Source organism: Arachis ipaensis, chromosome B10, assembly GCF_059453495.1.
Source record: "Arachis ipaensis isolate K30076 ecotype BB chromosome B10, ASM5945349v1, whole genome shotgun sequence".
NCBI classification, from domain to species: domain Eukaryota; kingdom Viridiplantae; phylum Streptophyta; class Magnoliopsida; order Fabales; family Fabaceae; genus Arachis; species Arachis ipaensis.
Genome location: NC_142435.1, coordinates 123,420,133 through 123,437,890, shown reverse-complemented (window position 1 = coordinate 123,437,890; position 17,758 = coordinate 123,420,133). Strand labels below are relative to the sequence as shown.

The 17,758-nt window shown below is 35.1% G+C and overlaps 3 protein-coding genes and 1 pseudogene across 3 annotated transcripts; 1 reads left to right on the top strand and 3 right to left on the bottom strand.

Moving 5' to 3' along the window:
• Positions 1-1,057: 1,057 nt before the first annotated feature.
• LOC107623556 (protein FAR1-RELATED SEQUENCE 9-like) lies at positions 1,058-3,887 on the top strand (annotated as a pseudogene).
• Positions 3,888-4,503: 616 nt separating this feature from the next.
• Positions 4,504-5,312, bottom strand: LOC107621647 (uncharacterized). Its single transcript, XM_016323677.3, has 5 exons — positions 5,286-5,312; positions 5,070-5,207; positions 4,870-4,991; positions 4,688-4,760; positions 4,504-4,605 (listed from the first exon to the last, which is right to left on the bottom strand). Exons 1-5 carry the CDS (start codon positions 5,310-5,312, stop codon positions 4,504-4,506), a joined length of 462 nt encoding a protein of 153 aa, XP_016179163.1.
• A 4,917-nt stretch (positions 5,313-10,229) lies between these two features.
• Positions 10,230-11,673, bottom strand: LOC110267882 (uncharacterized). Its single transcript, XM_088501250.1, has 7 exons — positions 11,588-11,673; positions 11,331-11,502; positions 11,156-11,242; positions 10,924-11,061; positions 10,741-10,835; positions 10,549-10,624; positions 10,230-10,355 (listed from the first exon to the last, which is right to left on the bottom strand). The coding sequence occupies exons 1-7, from the start codon at positions 11,671-11,673 to the stop codon at positions 10,230-10,232; spliced, it is 780 nt and encodes a 259-aa protein (XP_088357376.1).
• Positions 11,674-14,150: 2,477 nt separating this feature from the next.
• LOC148581572 (uncharacterized) lies at positions 14,151-15,017 on the bottom strand. The gene is made up of 2 exons (XM_016323716.3): positions 14,726-15,017; positions 14,151-14,638 (listed from the first exon to the last, which is right to left on the bottom strand). Exons 1-2 carry the CDS (start codon positions 15,015-15,017, stop codon positions 14,151-14,153), a joined length of 780 nt encoding a protein of 259 aa, XP_016179202.1.
• Between the last annotated feature and the right edge of the window lie 2,741 nt (positions 15,018-17,758).

Below are 17,758 nucleotides of genomic sequence, written 5' to 3'. Positions count from 1 at the left end.
AATGACATGAACCGTGAGGCCACTTCTTCTTCTTGCTTGTATTTTCCCTCACCCCTATTATTGATTCATACAATTGTACACCTAATATTTTGATTATTTCCAATGTAGATCTACAACAATGAAGCTTACAAATTTGATAAAAATTGTATTCCAGTATTGATTGCCCTCTGCAGGCTCCATTAATTGTTGTGATGGTAAGATTATAAGATTTTAGCGAAAATTAGTAATAAAGTGAAGCAAATAACATGATATTCAATTTCAATGCCGTTCTGTCTGTGTTTGCTATTGCGTTGGGGGGGGGGTGAAGTGCAATACACCATTATTTATTGAATGCATAAATCATCATTCATGATTCATAGATTTTTAAAGCAACACGGCCTTGGATCTATTCCTGTCACGGTTTTTTCATGAGAAATAAAAAATTGATGTGCACAAAATTAAACAAGGGTAAATTTATTAAAAATTTGTATGCGGTAAATCATTTAAGTCCAGGAAAGATTTAGGAGATTTGACGTAGATTTAGTGTGTTTATTTTTTTTTTGTAGGCCCAAGCAGGGGAGGAAGCCTACTTTAACCATAATGACGTCTCTCTTGAGGGTGAAGCCCTGCCAAGTTATTTACCTGACCATGAAAATGAGTTTTGTGATGATGGAAGTTACTTTTGTGATGCTGAAGAACCTGTAAGCGATGAAGGCAAGAATGTGGATTTTGAAGCTGACGATTTCTTTGATGATAACTTCTATGAGAACTGGGATGGCAGGTCAATTGATCGTATTGCTGACCTTGGTAGTCTTAACTTGAAGTCATTAACGGTGGTGAGATTAAGCTGCTATATTTCCCAGATCTTAATGTCGCCTTCTCTTTCTACAATTTTTATGCCAAAATGAACGAGTTTTCTGCAAGGAGGAGCAAGTTGAGGCGCAATGTTAACGGTGATGTCACACAACAGTCATTTGTCTGCTTTAGACAGGGATTTAGAGAGTTAAAATCCTATGACGAGAGCAGTCAACGTAAACGTGAGCCAAAATCAGAGACTAGATGTGGATGCCAGGCTGAGATGCGTGTTCATGTCCACATAGATACTGGGAGATGGATCGTAACATATTTCCAAGAAGTTCATAACCATGAGATGCTTGCTAATGAATTGACCTTCATGCTTTCGGGACACAGGAAGATGAATGCCGGTGCAATCGACCAAATGAACATGATGTTGAAAGTCGGGATAAAGACTCCTCAGATTTATGCATCCTTTGTCAACACAGCAGGGAGCTTCCATAATGTTCCATTTTTAAAGAGAGACATGTATAACCAAATAGACAAGCAACGAAGGCTCTTAGGCGGGGATGCCATGGCTTGCTTAAAGTTCTTACAATCAACGGCTAAAGACGATTCTGGAATGTTTGTTCGATACTTGGCTGACAATGAGGGTCGTTTGGTGCGTTTTTTTTTGGTCTGACAAGTGTAGTCAATTGGATTATCATATCTTTGGAGATGTGTTGGAGTTTTATGCGACATATCGGAAAAATAAATATATGTGTCCTCTAGTTGTGTTTTCTGGTGTAAATCATCATAATCAAACCATTGTGTTTGTCGCTGCTCTTATCTCAAATGAGAATGAGGATACTTATACCTGGTTACTACAACAATTCTTGGAGTGTATGAATGGAAAAGCTCCTCAATGTGTTATCACGGATGGTCACGGAGCCATGAAGAAGGCCATTGAATCAGTGTTTCCTGGTGCCTACCACCGGCTCTGTGCATGGCACTTAATTAGGAATGCAACAGCCAACCTTGGGAACCCAACCTTCACGTCTGAGTTTAAAAGATGCATGTTTTTCGATTATGAGATATCAGAGTTCCAAAACCGGTGGGAGATGATGGTTTCAAAACTTGGCCTCGAGGATAATCAATGGGTGTGTGACCTTTATGCTAGGAGGAAAATGTGGGCTACAGCACACATTCGTGGGCATTTTTTTGGGGGTTTCAGGACGACATCTAGATGTGAGGGGCTGCATTCAATTCTTGGAAAATTTGTTCACTCGCGGCACAATTTGAGAGATTTCGTTGAGCAATTTTTTCGTTGTATATCACAAATGAGGTCGAGGGAATGCCAAACTGACCTGGAATCTATGGTAGGCGATCTGGTACTACAAAGTCCACTCCATGCACTAGAGAGATCAACTGCAAATATACTCACAAGAGAAATATTCTTCCTATTCCGGCCGATGTTGACAAAGGCGTGCAGTTTGAAGGTCCGATCATGCACACTCACACCAACATGTGAGATTTATACCCTTTCACGGTGGGGCAATTCATGGAAGGAGTGGCAGGTATCTCACTACCCTAGTTCTTCTATTTTTAAGTGCTCTTACATGAGGATGGAATCTCTCGGTATACCTTGTGATCATGTCGTTGCAGTACTTGTACATTTAGACTTCACCGAAATTCCAAACAGTCTCTTCTTGGCAAGGTGGTCAAAGAATGCTAGGTCTAGAGTGAGGGCATTCATGGATAAGGGACCCTTTTGTTGGGATTCCATGGTGACTTGTTGAAATCGGATGTTGAACGATCTATGTAGAGAGATGTGTGTGCTTGCTTGTAAGAAAGTTGAACAATTTGTAGATGTCACTGGCAAGATCAAGAACGAAATCATTTGTCTAAAGCAGCTAAGAGAGTCACCTGAGTCGGCCACAATGCAGAATGTAGAGTCCACCACTCTTGAAGGATGTGTGAGGGATCCACAAATGGTCTGTCGTACTAGGCGACATAGAAAGGGGTCGTTGAACTATCCCCCACTAAGAGGCCTTAAATGGTGTGGACTTTATCGACAGGTGGGCCATAATCGCCTATCATGCAACTTAGGCCTCATGGCGCTGACCATGCTATCGAAGAAGACTACACTGACCAATCTATCGAGGAACCTAAGCTGGGAACCGACTTCATCCCTACAAACTGAATCCATATTTGTGAAGATGGTGCTTGTTATGTGTTGTTTTTCCTTTTTTTTTGTTGGTTGCACCTGATGGTTTGTGGTGTGACCATATGTGCATCTGCTATATTTATTTTCATCCTTCTACCATTTTGATATCCCTGATTATGTGTGCATGTGTCCTGCTATTTCTGAACTTTTGATATGATAGTGTGGAGACTGAATGGAAAACGGTTTGTGTTAGTTAACTGATTCTGAACTTATGCTGATTTTAATCTCATTGCACGAAAGTTTTACTTTGCAAAGAGGTAGACCGCTGCAACTATCTCTATTCAGAAATACACCGTATGTGTGTAGTTGTTACTCAGGCATGATGGTATCTGCCGTATTATTTTATTGAACACTTAACTTCAATATCACAGGCATATTGGAGGATGGCCAAGGTTAGCTCAACTTTCCGACAACGTCAAGCTTCAATTGTGGCAATACAATGCCTTAGGCAGCGTAAACAAGCTAAAGGAGAGCTTCAGAGACGTATCCAAGTGATTTCCTTTATTAGTGCAGTTAAAAAGGCTGATATATTTGGTTTTTGGGGGTTCTACGATTTTACCTAGAAATTGTGACTGGAGGTCATTTCGTGCACTATTTCCGGTTACCTACCCCTCTTTGTTTACATGCATGATTACTCTGTTATGTGAAAATTTGTAGTTAACCTCCTATCATTTAATTATGTGGCATATCTACCTGTTGACAACATTCCAAATTGTGTTATCCCCATTTTTTTCGTCCTTTTCTCTGGTTTGTAATCTTTTTTTTATTATTTGAATTCAAGGTTTCATGTATCCAAATTATCATGATTTTATTCTACACTCATATGCAGGCTTTGAATGAAGAGTCTAAGCAAATGGAGATTTTCAAACTTCAAAAGATTTTAGAAGCCTTGAAAATCTTCAATTAGATGCAGCTAAATTGGCAACAATTAACGATTGCAATAAGAATGCCGTTCTGCAAAATCAGCATTCGAATTCTTTACTTCTTAGGCTTTTATGATTATTTCCATTTACTAGGTAGAATTCTTGTGAAGTATGTGAATGCAAGATGAGCTGCTGTCATACTGAATAAAATTGTATATGTTGAACTCATGTAGATTAATTTGATCCTAAACTAGTATCTTACTCCTATTAATGTTAATGGATACAATTAGGGTATAGTGTGGTGTCAAGGGTTATTTAATTTTCCTTATATGGTGAAGGATCTTCACTGCTAATAATAATAATAATAATAATAATGATGATGATGATGATGATGATGATGATGATGATGATGATAATATTATTATCAAAAATGAGTTAAACCTATGTAGCTGACAATTGACTTAATGCATCATAATTCATAGGGATAAACGACTATAGAGTACTTAACATACGATTCATACTGGTTGTAAATAGCTATAAACATAGCCTCCAAATTCAACAAAACGATGACAACAAACATAGTCTTCAAAGCCAAATAAAGAATGACGATACTACTTAACATACAATAATACTCGCATTAAGCCTTCCAGTTGCATAAACTCAAACTGTTGATTCATTCTTCTTCATCCATTCCGTACTCTCATTAAAAGGAGACATCAAGAGGCCTAGCACAGTATGCATTCTGACCATGCTGTCATTCATCTAAAGATAAACATGAACATATATTAATTTACCATAATAGCAACATTGTGTGGTGTTTCTGTCAAAAGGTCACGTCTTATACCTGGGGATGAAGATTGTGCTGGAAAGCACCTCCCATTGCCATCCAATTCAGTACCCAAATCTCAGAGGCTGCACTGTTTATTCCAATAAGGTAACAACATTTTAGCTCAAAATATTTAACTAGGTTTCAAAAAAAGCGTTCCAGCAAATAAATTGACAAGCCTGAAATGTTTAAAAAGATACCGAGTTTGAAATGATGGTAATCCGCTAGCATCTGATATCCCAAAGCATATAACTCCTCCAGCAGTCTTCAAGAATTCAAGTGGAAAGTGTGGTGCCGCAATTATACAAGAGACCTCATTCCCCTGTTTGTAGTAGAAGCATTCTTTAGTACAAGTGTGAATTAAATCAGTATCAACTAATTTAATCAAAAGAGTCATTACCACAAATCGAATGACGGCTTTTCTTCTAATGCTCTCTTCTTCGGTCATTGAAGCATCCAAATGGTATAGAATGCGCTCTCTGAATCCAATTACCATCAGATACCAGTGTCTTGTTGGCTCCCTCAAGGGGATATACGCCTGCGAATAACAAAAAACAAGTCATACTTTCAAAAATGACTTAAACTAGATGATGACATTAGACGTGATGTAACTCACATAATTCAAAGTTGATGATCCCTTCATCCATGGGTCCTTATATTTCTGTAAGAGTTGGTGCGTGTCCTTGCCCTCTTGAATGTCAGCCTTGAAATCGACGATCATAATAGTAGGTTAAAAAAGACATACTACGTTTGTAGTTAGAATATATTACTAGGCAAAGATTGCCCCGCAATTATTACTAGAAAGTAAAATGCAGTCACAACACATTGAAGCATACCGCAAAAGACAGAGGTAGACACCAAAACGTTGGTGCATCTTAGAGTTGGTTGGATAAGGTAACTTTCATTGCAAATCCCACAAATATTTTGTCATCCGGAATCTGACCTGGGCGCAGTGTCGTGATGTGGTGTCTCTTGAGGACGCAATCCTCGAACTTGACCAAGTCCTCCCTGGGAGTTTCAGCCATGCAATTTTAATAACCCGAACATGCCATATGAGAGAGTGAAAGTTAACTACTTGGTCTTGCAAGTAGAAATTGCTTAAATTAATAATGCATGGGCAAAAAAATGGCTCACATGGCTTCTCCTTGCGGATTGAATGCGTATGTCGCGACTGAGATCTGCAACTCTGACAGCACCGTGTCTGTTGGCTTCAGCAACGTCTGTGCCTTGCTCTACATAGGCTGATTCATTTTGTTGTGATGAGGAGGGGACATGTTCATTGGGCTACCAAAAAGCTTGACTGTGGATGTTTCCATTGGCTTAGTTCCAATTGGCTCGCTACCGGGAATCCGATGAGAGTTGAAAGCATGCATTTCGCTAAAGGAGGTAGCTCTCGGTGTTGCCATGTTGGTCGGTGTGCCCTCAATAACTTTTCCCCCAATCGTAGATAACCCTAGTCCAGTGGAATTGCTGAATAGCATGGCTGGGCGGCCAAGCAAAGGTTCTCTAGTGCTGTGAGATCCTGTAATTCCTCCATTGAAAGCCCCACCTGGAGTGAAATGGGGTCCTTTGGAGGAAATTAGAGTCTGCTGCTCCCCTTTACACTACACAATGAAGCAACCCATGAGCACCCCTCAGTGGACCCAGAAACAAATTTTTTGTTGGCCCAATAAAATAAACAATTTCAACAACGCATGATTTGCAAATAAAGTAACTGTTCCTTACTGACCGAAACAAAAAAAAAACATTACTTTCTACAAACCTAACTAATCTGTATGGAAAATCAAATTAATAAAAACGATAAAATGAAATTTACTGGACGTAGCCATTGACACTGAGAATAATAAATATTAACAACTTCAAAGTGACTAATACGTTTTCTTGCTTTTTAAAAATAGCTTCATTTAACTATATCTTTTTCTATAAACCTATATATATCTTTTTCTTTGAATGGTAGAACCCTAAACCATATCACTGTACCTTGTTATTCACTTTGCGATAGGAGGCCTTCGCTGGCTTCCAATGTGCAGTGGCAGGTCGTCCGGCAGTTCCACGAATGAGCCATTCATCATCATCCTTTGTTATTTCTATCGGCATATGGATGGTAGTGTTGAAGTCGTCGAAGAGGTTGCTCCTACCATTGTGATGATCGTTCTTCTTTGGAGTCGTCCTCGCCGCAAGGTTTTGAGTCACATCCGACATGTCCCTTTCCATCCTAGACTTCTTTGTCATTCCCGCAACAGGTTTCTCTTGTTGGACTTGTTGGGATATTATTTTTAACGTGTTCTGCTCAATACGAAGCACACTAGAGGATATCAACTCCAACCTCTGATCACTATGTTTTGCAGAGAGTTCACATGACTGGAAGTGGGTTCGGCGAAGAAAAATTTTAAGTCAGTATCCTCGTCTTTGACATAAAAATAATATCATTACCTTAAGCACTCAAAATGATAAAAATCTGCAGTTCGATAGAAGGACAATGTACCTCTAATTTACAGGTAAAAGCTTTAACTGCAACAGAGAGTGCCCTCAGACTTCCTGTTAGCTTACCGTAGAGTGGATCTCCAACCTGCAAGGCATGCAAAAATGATAAACACATGGGTTTTACATAGGACACGGCATGAAGGTGACAAAGGCCACTTACATTCACGGAAGGTTGGGTTAACGTGGCTGCATCGGGTATTTCATGTGCCTCATCGTTCAAGTGACACTCAGTATCTGGGTTGGGGGAGTCGTCTACGTCCATGGTGGCTTTGGCTTGGGGTGAGGCATCCATAATGGTTGGCCGAACTCAACTCAGTACGTGAAAAATACTATGATCAATATGTTTGCAACGCTGGGAATCTTCATTCTATTAATAAAATATGAAGGTCTAATACAAACAAAAATTTTATGTTTGAACGCCATTGTGTCTTCCCATAAGAGACAGAATGCCATTGCCAAACTTAGGTTACATCTGCCTTACAATAGGAGAAAAACTCTTAAACACATATTTCTCTTACTGTGATTGTGAATATGATATCGTGACATGAGCTCAGTCAACCTTGTACATCGAAAAAGGCAACTTAGAAGGGAAGGATAACACCGTCATTTAAGCTACTCAGTAAATTTTAAATTGGAGACAAACTCTATGTAGAACTATATTTGGTTTCTAACAAATAGTTCATTTTGAACTAGATCGTTAGTGATATGATTAACGGATCTTTAAAACACATGGTCATTCCTATCTTTTATATTTTTATGAAATTCTTAAATCTCCTACAAAATTTTCACAATTTTTTAATTTTTTTTAAAATTATTTACAAATTATTATCATTTTTAAAATTTTTTGTAATTCATTTTGAAACGAATACAACTAAAATTGGAACACAAATTTTAAGTTAAACTTTTTTAAATCGGGTTAAAAAACTTTTTTGTAGGTTTTTTTGTAATTATTGTAAATAATGCTATAAATTTTAAAACTATTTTAAAAGATGTTATGAGTACTATAAAAATTTATAATGTACTCATTATCGAACCTATTACATAATAAAATTTTTTATACTTTATAAATGGGAATATTTTTTGTTTTACGACATTCGTGTAACATGAAATGCCATTTCATTATCTGATTAATTCATACATAGATAAAAAAAATTTCATGGTAACTGGTTTAGGGAATTATTCTTCACATTGTGATTGAGGTTTAGGTTATCTTAGATAATTAGGGTTCAGGGTTAACAATTTATTTTATTAATTTAAATATATACATTTTTTGTTCATGGTACATGCTTAAGGGTTTAGGGTTTTATATTGTCGTTAAGACTTGGATTGGGTTTAAAGTTTTCCAATCTCACTAAGAATTAGGTTATTACATTTTCATTCATGATTAGGATTTAGGTTAACACTTTTGTTTATTAATTTATACATATAAAAAAAATTCAACTACTTTTTATTTTAATCTAAATATAGTGATTTTTATAATAAATATTATCAATTTAAGGTAACCATTGTGACTTTTACAATCAAACAGCAATATAATTATTTTTTTTTAACATTTAATCTAACTATAGTTATTTTTATATAATGTCATAATTTTTAATTTTTTTTTAATTTATTTTGTAGTGAGTACAACTAAAATTGTAATAAAAAGCTTAAATTTAGACATTTTTATAAGGTTTTACTATTTTTTATTATAAGCATTTTTTCCATAATTATTGTCAATAATTCTATAAATTTTAAAACTTTTTTACCAAAATTTATAAGTACTAAAAAAATTTGTAACGTATTCATTACTTAATCTATTACATAATAGAAATTTTTAAATCTTATAAAAATGCAATTTTTATAATCAATATTCACATCTAACCTAACCATAGTAACTTTTGCAATGTAACAAAAAATTAATTACTTTAATTAATCACAATTTGTCCCCTGCCTTCTTATGAGCCAGGAATAAAAATACTGTTTACTAACAATTAAAAGGTTTAACAGAAAGTGAAACAGAATTAGCTATCAATGGAGATAGACATCAAGTTATATTATCAAAGAATAATTGATTTAGAGGTTTAATAGAAAGGTTTAAGAATGTTGATCAAATAATGCGACAATCACAAGCAGATAGTTTTTTATGCAAGCATAATCTTTAAAAATCTTGCTTTTGTCATTGAAGGGTCGATGTCATTTTCGGCCAGAGTTTCATATAACATTTGTTAGTAGATATAACACTCAGTTTTTTTGAGCAAAAACGATAATAAAAAATTAAATTTCTGAATGGCCCGGTTAGGCTTGTATGCGCTATTTTGTCGTTATCACCCTTGGTCCAATAAATTAAAGATTTACACAATGGGTAATATACACTGGTGGCTGTACCAAAAATCCATAAGTCAACGAGGCAAAAAGAACACTTTTCCATTGTCTCCTCTGGAAGGCTAAAACAAAAGTATCGCATGTTCTCAATTATTATCTTACATCAATAAAAAATGAGGTCATCGGTATCACCATAGTCTCCCTAAATGACGGATCTGTTTTTCTAAATCTGATGTTATACACATGCATAAGGAGTGTCACGAAGAAAATTGGGCATAGGAGATGATAATTCTGTATATATATTGCACTAATCAGCCTATCACTAATCAAGGATAGTTCATTTTGTATTGTGGATTCAATCCAAAAGAAATTAAATTTTGGCAAGCTAGTTAAGTGACGACTATTTAACATTTTTCCTTGTTATCCTAATAACGTTTTAAGCTTAAATATAGCAAATGCACTGATTTTTTTCATAAACGATGAATCTTATTAACAAATAAAGTGAACACACAACACTTTCTCATAGCATAAGTCCGACCCTACCCTCAATGACTAGTTAATCACACATAGCAACACAACACAATGAACATAGCACTTGTGAAGGATAGGCCATACTATGCAGTACGTACCCAATTTACGTTATTATTCTCATGAGCGTATAAGCTACCATGAGACACAAACAAACAACTTTAAAATAAACCCTACATAGACTAAGCTAAACACAATTCTAATGATGCCATTAGAGGGAGATAATGCTTAGATGCCACGACAGTTACTTCCTCGAGATGCCAAGCCTCTGCCACTGCTTAGCCCACATTTTAACTAGGCTTCCAGTGGCATTAAAAGGGCCACCAGCCAGGGAAACAGTGGTCCTGCCTCTTAGAGTTGAATCATCCAGCTACACATTGCGATAAATTTGACAATTAAAAGTAAGTTAAAAACAATTATGCATACTATATTACTAATGGAACAGTTAATAATGGTTTCTATTATAAGAACACCTAAAAACCGTTATGCACACTTAATTACTAATGGAACAGTTATTGATGGAACAGTTAATTATGCTTCACGGTATAATGACAAGGTGTTACCACTCCGCTGATTTCCAACGCATTAAACATTCCTTCTGGGTCCAGCCATGAAATAACCCAAGCTGCCGCACTATAACTGCATACGCTCAAATCGGTGGGGTTTCAGTTAGCATGGTCACATGTGATTGAATAATTTAATTGCAGTTAAACAGTTATAGCTATAACCTTGTGTTGCAGTTTAGGATCCCTTACCCTCGCCTAATTGGACACTCACGAAGGTCTGTTGGTGTAAATGCTCGAAGAGGACCATAATCGGGATATGTCATCAAGTCGTGGAGCCTTTCAACCTGAAAATATACACAAAACACACAATGAGCCGTATAAAATGCGAAAGATGGATGTCCATGATGTCCATTGATTAACAAGCTCGCCTACCATGTTGCGGATTAGACTTTCCCTATCGGCAATCATGTTTGGATCTGGATACGAGTCCAAGTGGTATACTGTTTTATCAGCAAAGTCAACCACGATGCAATACCAATGGAAGAAGATGTCTTCGACGGGGATGAAAATCTGATTCCAGATTCAATTGGATTTTAAAACTTTTTCTAATAAAAATACAATAACAGCATTGTCAAATGTAACAGATAAGAATGTCATTACTTACTCGATTGAGAAATCGACTTGGCTTAACCCAGAATGGCAAATACGTTTCAATAAGTTCATCCACCAACAACCCCTTACTAACATCTTCCTAAAAGAATACTCCTAGCATGAGAATTCAAGGCTACAAACCCAAAATAAACCCCACAGAAGAAAGTAGCAGGGAAGGATCAACTCACAGCGAAACGAGGTGGAAGGCACCAAAAGTATGGATGATTCAAGTGTTGGATGGAGCAAGTGTTACGCATGGCCACCATTTCAACAACTCTTCCATCGATCAGACGTCCAGGAATTAGAGTTTCTATGTGACGCCTAGTGACGCGACATTCACGCATTCTCACCATAGTGTCTCTGTGTTCAGTACATTGTACTTGTTAACAGGCGTACTTACACAATCATACACAAATTAAGAGGAAATTAAAAAAAATCCACATACTCCATCGGATGGCCCTCAAAAAACAAGTAATTAAACAACAGAGTTTCTTCGTGGCTGAAGTCCATGTTGAACGTCACCTTAAACATTGGCTTACAATTTTTCTGCATAAACCAAAGAAAAACATAAACCACAAGCTACATGCGTTAACATGGAGGTAACAACCATGATTCATACAACGAATCAATCTTACACGAGATGCCTTATTGCTTGAACCAACTCTCGACCTCTTAGGAGGTTCTTATCCATAACGTGTTAGCGTTGGTGAATGGAAGAGCATTCTCCCCATAACAGGTGGTGCCGTTACCTGCCCGGCAGGGTTGTCATCATCGGTATCTGCAGCAACTATGACTGGACTACCATCGAGGACCTCATGATCTTGGTTGGGTACATGCAAATTGGAACTGCCCGCCCCACCAGCAGCATTCTCAAACATGCAGTTCAAAACATGATGGTCTTGAACAGAAGAAAAAAGCGCTGATGCAACCTTCGCAGAGACCACGAACTTTTCGGAGTTGAGACGTTGATTCCTACGCGGATGGAGAAAATAAATTAGAATCTACTATTATAACTATAATTCATGAAGTTCTAATGGATACTTTGAGATACATACGTAAACAGCTTAGCTTCTTGAGTGAGGGCAGATCCATGGCATATCCTTGAAGGTTCCATTGCAAAATTTTCAAAAGTCAAAGAAGATCAGCCCTCACTATGCATCAGGGTTCACAACTAGCAAATTTATAGTAAAATTTCATGCACTTCATCACGACAAGTATAGTTAGTGAATAGTGATACGTACTACCCAGTGACAGAATCATGGGGTGGGCCCCTCCCCCATCTCAACATCTCTAGTTCTTTATATATATGATTATTAAATTGTTATCTAATTTTATTTTTTTTATGTTTAACAAACATTATTTTGGTATAAATTTATTTAATTTTATTTTTTCAAATATTCATTTAATGAATACTAATAAATTAATTATAATAAAATTATAATTATTTTATTGGTTCTTGTAATTTTATTAAATTTTTAATAAAATTCATTAGTTTAAAAAGTTATGATTGGATTGTAATTATGTTAAATAAAAATTTGTAATTACACATTTAGTAGTTAGTTTTTTAGCTAAGAATACATAATACTAGAATATTTCATAATGCATTTTACATCAATTACAAAAATAAAATTTTAAAAGATACTTGTATTTTTTAACAAAAAATAACTTAAAAAACTTAATTTATAATATTTATGTAATATAAAAATTCAATCATAAACATTTAATTTATAAAAATTTAATTGAAAAGATTAATAAAATCACAACAACAAACAGAATAATTAAACCACACAAAAAATTTTAACATAAAAAATATTGTTAATTTTTTAAAAAAATTCCGAGTAATTATAAGTTAAAGATTTGATCTCCTCATTTTAAAATTATGCTTACTGTTGCTACTAAAGGGATACGGCCAACAATTTGGGTTTCTGTAAGTACAACAATTCTACACAAAGCTTGTACCATATAAAAAGCTTGAATTACATCAGAGGGTTTTTTTTTTTTGTTCTTACTCCCTATCAATGAAAACGACAAAACTAATAATGAGTACATTTAATGAGAAAACGACATTCTTTCCTTAATGTTCTTAGTATCTTATTTTTAATTTATTTTATAAAACATATGCTGCTTTACTACATTTTCAACGTACTTGTTCACCAATAACACCCATAAGGCCATAACAAAGCAACAAACTAAATTATTGGCCAATTTTAGAGCAAAAAAAAATTACTTATTCCTACCACTATCGGATTCAAATATAAATTCAACTCAAATACTCTCCCTCTATATTTCACTTACCCTGAATCCATGGTCTTTCATCCACATTAAAAAAATAAAGAACACACGGCACTAACATTATAGTCCATATATGTTATCCTAATAGTTATCCTAATAGAACTGGAACAAATTTTATCTTCTAGTCAAGTTGGCCTTATACTGAGATTCTATCCTCAAACCAGCGACTGCCTAACCTCTATTTCCAAAGTAATCTCTATCATGACAATCCCTGCTAAGCATAGCTGAACAAATGGCGACAAAAATTGCTCCTTTAAGGACTCTGACTTCGAACAGAGGTGACTGCAACAAGTGTAAGCAGTACCACAGAAGCCACATACAGAGCACTGGCATTTATTATTACTCATACTAATTACTTTTTTCATAGTAAAATACTAACAAAATATAACCCTACAACTTTGTACTTGGTTAGTCAAAAGTTATTGGCAACAACACATTTTGAAGCAAATTAAAAATCAAGAACAGACAAGTTAAACAAAGTCATGTTAATTAACTAATCCATTGCAACATTAAGCACCAAATACAACATACCTAACAATTAGAAAACATAAACACCTTAACCTCAACCCATTAAGTTAATTATAGAACCCCTGGCAAAACAAAAACAAAAACAACACAATCAAGGACATTGCCAAATACGAAAACATCAAACGCCAAATACAACATACCTAACAATTAGAAAACATAATCACCTTAACCTCAACCCATTAAGTTAATTATAGAACCCCTAAAAAAATCGAAAACAACACACTCAGAGATTTCCCATCAATGTGAGCGCTAACAAGGGCTTCGTAGTTTGCCTTCAGCTTCTCGTAGGCTTCTTCGAGCTGGCAAACCTTTGCCCTAAGTGCATTTTTTGAGTCGCGAAGTAGGTTAACTTTGAAGTAGTTATAATCGCGAATCTCCTTACCGGTGATTTCTAGTACCCGACCAAGCATTTCCAAAGCTGCGTCTTCGCGGGCAGCCTTTTCAACCAAAGAAAAATGACCCTTTGCAACCATAGAAGCTTCAAACGGATTGCCAGGAATTACCACTGTGAATCCATAAAATGGGGGAGATTCTCTTAGAAATCTTTCTTGCTTGAAAAAGCATGGACCAGGAATTTCAAAATCATGGCAAATCTTCACCAGCCATAACTCCATGTTGTTGACTATGGCAAACTCAGGAACAGGGTTTAGTTCCTCTTGAGGAATTACAGGAAGCCCTAAACAAAATCATTTGGTAGTCAACAATTACATTCATGCTACAAAACTATATACCACAACTTTCATGAAACCTTATAAGCACTTACATGAAACCAATCCACGTCGCTGACTACTGCCTGAAGGGAACACACCCTTCCCTCCAGATACTCCCTCGCTCTGTGTTCCAAACATTTCCGCATTTACAGCTTTGTCATCATCAATGGACGCCATTCTCGATTTGAAGTACTGTAGCGTGTGTTCGTAGCTATTGAAACCATGATACTCGGGAAAACTATAATTCGACACCTGCTCGTTCGGCTCTTCCCAACTTGAGTAAACACCCGGACGAGCCCCCTTCGTGACAGCGAAAAATAGATAGCGCTGCATGCGTTCTTCCATCCTAGAGAAATGCTAAAAAAATCACAATGCTCCCCAACCCAAAAATAGATGGCGTTCTTCCTTCGTTATTATTTGAGATAAAGTATCGACTCTTTTGGGAGTCTATTCTTCATTATGTATTTATTTTGGGTTAGTGTTTTTTTTCTTAGGACATAGTCTGGCCCATAAAAAGCAGACCCAAACTGGATCCAGAAACCCTTACACAACCCGAATCCACACCCGCATAAAATGAGATGTAATATGCACTCCTATTCTAGCCTTCTGATAAAATGGATACCTATGGCATCTTAAAATGAGTAAAGTGAAGTTGCAATTAACCTTACTATACAAGGACGCTCAAATAAAAATCCATTCATTCAACTTGAGATTGTATAATATATTGAACTTGAAATACAATGAAATGCAGAGTGCTTAAGTGATTAGTACTGACCTTAAAACTAATAATAGCAATCCCTCTAAACTTGCCACTCTCAGAAAAATACATGCAATCAACTTCAGTTATGGTGCCACATCTCTCAAAATAACTTCGAATATCATCATCCTCGGTAGAGTAATAGGGAAATCCTCCCACATATATCTTTGTTGGATTATCACAACCATCTTGACTGAAAATATCACCCAACAGATAAAGAGGCAAAAATAAATAACTAAATATATAAATAAATAAACAAAATGCAAAATAGTTTCAGCACATAATCACACTCCTACAACAATTTTACTGAAAACAAATCCAACTATTACATTGTTACCGACTAGCCTTCTACAATAAATTTTATTGGTTTAAATTTTTTTAATTTTATTTTTTCAAATAATAATTTTATAAATATTGATAACTTAATTATATTAACATTTAACTCTTTTATCAGTTCTTGTAATTTTATTCAATTTTTAATACAATTCGTAATCATTGGATTTTAATTATGTGAAATAAAAATTTGTAATTACATTTTAATAGTAATTAAAAGTACTCAAAGCTATATTACCTGCTATTAGCATTAGTGTTATTATTACTGTCATTCAACACTGTAGCTTGGCACTTTTCCTTCATGATTCGAACTATTTTGTTCCACTATTTTGATCTTCTTTTTCTTCTTCTACTGTTTTTGTTTCTTTTCCTTGCTTGTTGATTTCTCAGCAACATCGAGAGCTTCAGTTGCCACATCAGCATCGTTCTTTACCTTCCTCTTGTTATTCTTCTTACTGCCCAAACCCTCTGAGCCATTTTTCTTCTTGCTTCCTTCAACTTCATTGGCAACTTCTAGAGAAGCCTCGGCTGTAGGTGTTCCAAAGATCGAAGCTTTCGACGTCTCTCTCTTGGATAATACGGGCTTGTGGGTGCTAGAGTCAAGAGGACCTTTTAGAGAATGAGAAGAAGGAGAATGAGAAGGGGCATTACAAATACGAGAAGAAGGGACATCAAAATTAATGTCTGGATTAGAAGATTGAGAAAAAGAAAGGACATAAAAAAGGACCACCAAAAATAATGGTCCGCATTAAGAGGAGTTATAAAATTTCAAGGCCTGCATTAAAGGCATGCATTAAAAAAGAAAACAAAAAAACAAACAAATAGTTTAGTCCATAAAGCCCAAAAACTGGTATGTATGAATATTTTGAAATTGACATCTCAACCTTTATTATTTATGCATTGCACCATGTGTTGGGGGAGAATAACAATTTCTATACAACACCGAAATTGTCTTTGTTAGGTTATAAAGTAATACAGTAATACACATACCTTTACACGTGTAGCACCCTGACAGTGGACAACAATCCACTCCGTACCAGCCTCATGGAGAGGCTCATTCTGCCAGCCCCAAACTAGAAGTCATCATTGTTGAAGAAGTTTTTGGTGAAATAGTGATTTATTTTCCACATTTGAGTTCACATGTAATTACTGAAAATGTAAAAATGTGAAGTTAAATATAAAAATAATTTTTTGTGGATGGACTTTTTGAAGCAACGTGATTTGGACTGGGACTTATTCTCATTTGTAGGCTAGTAGTTGTTAGCCCATTAGTAGTTGGATAATAATTTTTATTCATCTTTATTCAACTTCTGATCCGTTAAAATTCTAACCCATTTAGAATTTCAAAAAGAATCCATTTACAAGTGAAAAAAAAAAAAAGAAAGCCTGAACTAGACAATAACCTCAATCCAAATATATAAATATAAAATATACAAATATAAAATATATAAATCATTTTATCTAAACAAATGAAAACATGACCATTAATTTAATTTTTTACATTTAAATAATAAATATAAGATGTATGAATATATACATTATTTGATCTATTAAGACCAATTATCATGCTTTAAAATTTTTATAATATAAAAAATTATATTAAGTTATTATAGTATAAAAATTTGCTAATCCATAATTTTACAAAAACATGACAATAAATATAAAAAATAAAAATAAAAGATTTTTACTTTTTATATAATAATAAATAATATTAGTTTTTAATTTTTTTTAACGATTCACTATTTTATTGACTAATTATTGATTAGGAATAAAATTAATTTCCTAACAAAAGGGAATAAAATACTCCACTACTATCTCATAAATTAAATTCAATTAATATTATTGTAGCATTAGTTAGTCATTTTAGTGCAAAGCATATTATGCCTAATAAATTTAAATTGGAATACCTTTCGGTTTAACATACCATTAACTATTATCAAACATGTTATATGGTTAAATTGAAAAAAGATGCAACCTTTGTACTTCACCTAAGCAC

Coding starts and splice junctions, on each gene's coding strand:
- LOC107621647 (XM_016323677.3), bottom strand. CDS start 5,312: ATGAAGGGATCATCAACTTTGAATTAT. Junction 5,208..5,285: donor GATCATCAACTTTGAATTAT/GTGAGTTACATC, acceptor TGTTATTCGCAG/GCGTATATCCCCTTGAGGGA. Junction 4,761..4,869: donor TTACCATCATTTCAAACTCG/GTATCTTTTTAA, acceptor TGGAATAAACAG/TGCAGCCTCTGAGATTTGGG.
- LOC110267882 (XM_088501250.1), bottom strand. CDS start 11,673: ATGTTTAAGGTGACGTTCAACATGGACTTCAGCCACGAAGAAACTCTG. Junction 10,836..10,923: donor AAAGTCTAATCCGCAACATG/GTAGGCGAGCTT, acceptor GTATATTTTCAG/GTTGAAAGGCTCCACGACTT. Junction 10,625..10,740: donor GAGTGTCCAATTAGGCGAGG/GTAAGGGATCCT, acceptor GAGCGTATGCAG/TTATAGTGCGGCAGCTTGGG.
- LOC148581572 (XM_016323716.3), bottom strand. CDS start 15,017: ATGGAAGAACGCATGCAGCGCTATCTATTTTTCGCTGTCACGAAGGGG. Junction 14,639..14,725: donor GCGACGTGGATTGGTTTCAT/GTAAGTGCTTAT, acceptor GATTTTGTTTAG/GGCTTCCTGTAATTCCTCAA.